The following is a 2447-nucleotide window of genomic DNA, read 5'->3' as shown; positions in this document are numbered from 1 at the left end:
TTTTTTTCTTGCTGAGAAATGGCCATTCCAGGTGATTCTGCTCAGTCAAGTGATTCAGTCGTTCCCTCAATTGATTCCAACCATCCCTTATATATGCACCCATCTGATAATCCGGGTGCTATGTTGGTGTCAGTACCGTTTGCCGGGATTGGTTATCGATCATGGAGGAGGAGTGTTCTACGATCACTGTCAGTGAAGAACAAATTGGGTTTCATCAATGGAGAATGTCGGCGACCCAAAAGCATTGATCCAACCTACAGGCAATGGGAAAGGTGTGATGACATTGTCACATCATGGATTCTTAACTCCTTATCGAAGGAAATCGCTGATAGTGTTGAGTATGTTGTGGATTCAACAGAGCTATGGAAAGAATTGGAGGACAGGTATGAACAAACTAATGGAGCGAAGCTGTATCAAATCCAAAAAGAGATCAATGATACGTCTCAAGGATCACTGGATATAACTGGATATTATACCAAATTGAAGAAGTTGTGGGAAGAGCTTAGTACTTTGAGTGCCAAAGCTAATTGCACCTGTGATTGCACTTGTGGAGCCAAGGCAATTGTTCACAAGGTGGAGCAGGATCGTCGTTTGATTCAGTTCCTTATGGGACTTAATGAAGTTTATACAATAATGCGAGGTAGCATACTCATGATGAATCCTTTGCCATCTATGGCGCAAGCTTTTTCCTTGTTGGTTCAGGAGGAACAACAGAGGGAAATTAAGCCAGCCAATCACCCAAACTTGGAGTCTGCTGCGTTACATGTTGGTACCAGCAGATCCTCCAATTACAGAACAAATTATACCACAAATACTTCCAAACCCTCTCTGCAGTACAAAGACAAATTCTGTGACTATTGCAAGAGAACTGGTCATCTTGTTGAGAAGTGTTATCGGCTTCATGGTTATCCATCCAATTCAAACCAAACCTTCAACCGCCAATCTTCTAATCCAAATTCCAACAAACCAGTTCCAAATCAGAGAAACAATGACTACCAAGGCTCAAATCAGAGATTTAACAATGTTCGAGGAGGACATAATCCACAGGGCATTAGATTCAAAGGTAATGGACATAGGGCAGTCGCAAATGTCCATTGTGCACAAGATTCCGAGAATGGGAAGAGATCTGCAGATAACTCTAATCATGAGGAGATGTACAGTGTGAATCTTACCAAAGATCAATATGGTCGAGTACAGGACATGCTTCAACATTTTCAGGGAGAGCATGGTGATGATGGCAACTCAAATTTCACTGGTGGCACTGTTGACTTTGCAGGTACTATAGTTTGCACCTCCTCTATTGATTTTGGGAAACTATCATGTGAATGTTTCAAAAATAAGTCTGACTCATGGATACTAGATTCTGGAGCATCAAACCACATGACTTTCAACATATCCTTACTGCACAATATTATCACACTCCCATATCCAATATTAGTAGTATTGCCAAATGGATATAAGGTTAAGGTAACACAAATTGGTAGTGTGACATTGTCTCCCATGATTAGTTTGAAAAAGGTTTTCTTCATTCCATCTTTCAAATACAACTTAATCTCTATTCATACCATGACTTCACATTCAAATTGCACTGTCAGTTTCAACAAAGTTTCTTGTTACATGCAGGGCCCTTCAATGAAGAGGCCTCTGGTGATTGGTAGGGCAGAAGATGGCCTATATTTTCTATGTCCCAAGTGTGTCCAGAGTTCCAACCCATCTAGTTCATTGTTTCTGAAAGACTCAACCTCATCTAGCAATTTAAATTTGTGCAATTCTTGTAAACCTCATGTTGCAGCTGATACTTCTTGTTTGAAAAATCATAAATGTACACATTACCCTGAAAAAGGGACTTTGAGAAATAAAGATTTTGTTGCCAAGTCTCATGTTCCTTCTTTTTCAGCTTCTCCTTCTCATTTGCATAATACAGTTTCAGATCATCATGCACATGCTAAAAATGATGTAAATGTTCTGTGGCACAATAGATTGGGACATGTTCCTTTTGTCAAAATGAAATGCATTTCCACTATCCCTGCTAGTTTTTCACCACAACAACCTTTTATGTGTTCAGTGTGTCCTATGGCAAGACAAGAAAGACTCCCTTTCAAAACAAGAACCTTTTTAACTTCTTTCATTTTTGAGTTGTTACATGTAGATTTATGGGGTCCATACCATACACCTACACATGACCATTTTAAGTACTTTATAACAATAGTAGATGATTTCAGTAGATCTACATGGACCACATTGTTAAGCTCCAAGAGCAATGCTCTACAAGCATTAAAAGTTTTTGTTGCCATGATAGAAAATCAGTTTAACACCACTGTGAAGACAGTCAGAACAGACAATGGCTTAGAGTTTGTCAATTCAGAAACAACTCTTTTCTTTCAAACCAAAGGTATCCTCCACCAGAAAACATGTCCATACACACCACAACAAAATGGTGTGGTGGA

At 39.4% G+C, this 2447-nt stretch overlaps 1 protein-coding gene across 1 annotated transcript; it reads left to right on the top strand.

Annotated features, from left to right (window-relative positions):
• Positions 1-18: 18 nt before the first annotated feature.
• LOC107059399 (uncharacterized) lies at positions 19-2392 on the top strand (the record flags this gene model as incomplete). Its single annotated transcript, XM_015305914.1, has 4 exons — positions 19-1276; positions 1361-1467; positions 1624-2032; positions 2150-2392. Coding segments are annotated over exons 1-4 (2017 nt in total), but the record flags the coding sequence as incomplete, so codon positions are not given.
• Between the last annotated feature and the right edge of the window lie 55 nt (positions 2393-2447).

This window comes from Solanum tuberosum, unplaced genomic scaffold (assembly GCF_000226075.1).
Source record: "Solanum tuberosum cultivar DM 1-3 516 R44 unplaced genomic scaffold, SolTub_3.0 contig00362, whole genome shotgun sequence".
In the NCBI taxonomy this organism is placed as follows: Eukaryota; Viridiplantae; Streptophyta; class Magnoliopsida; order Solanales; family Solanaceae; genus Solanum; species Solanum tuberosum.
Note: the sequence above shows the minus strand (reverse complement) of the source record. Positions and strands in the feature narration are given on the sequence as shown.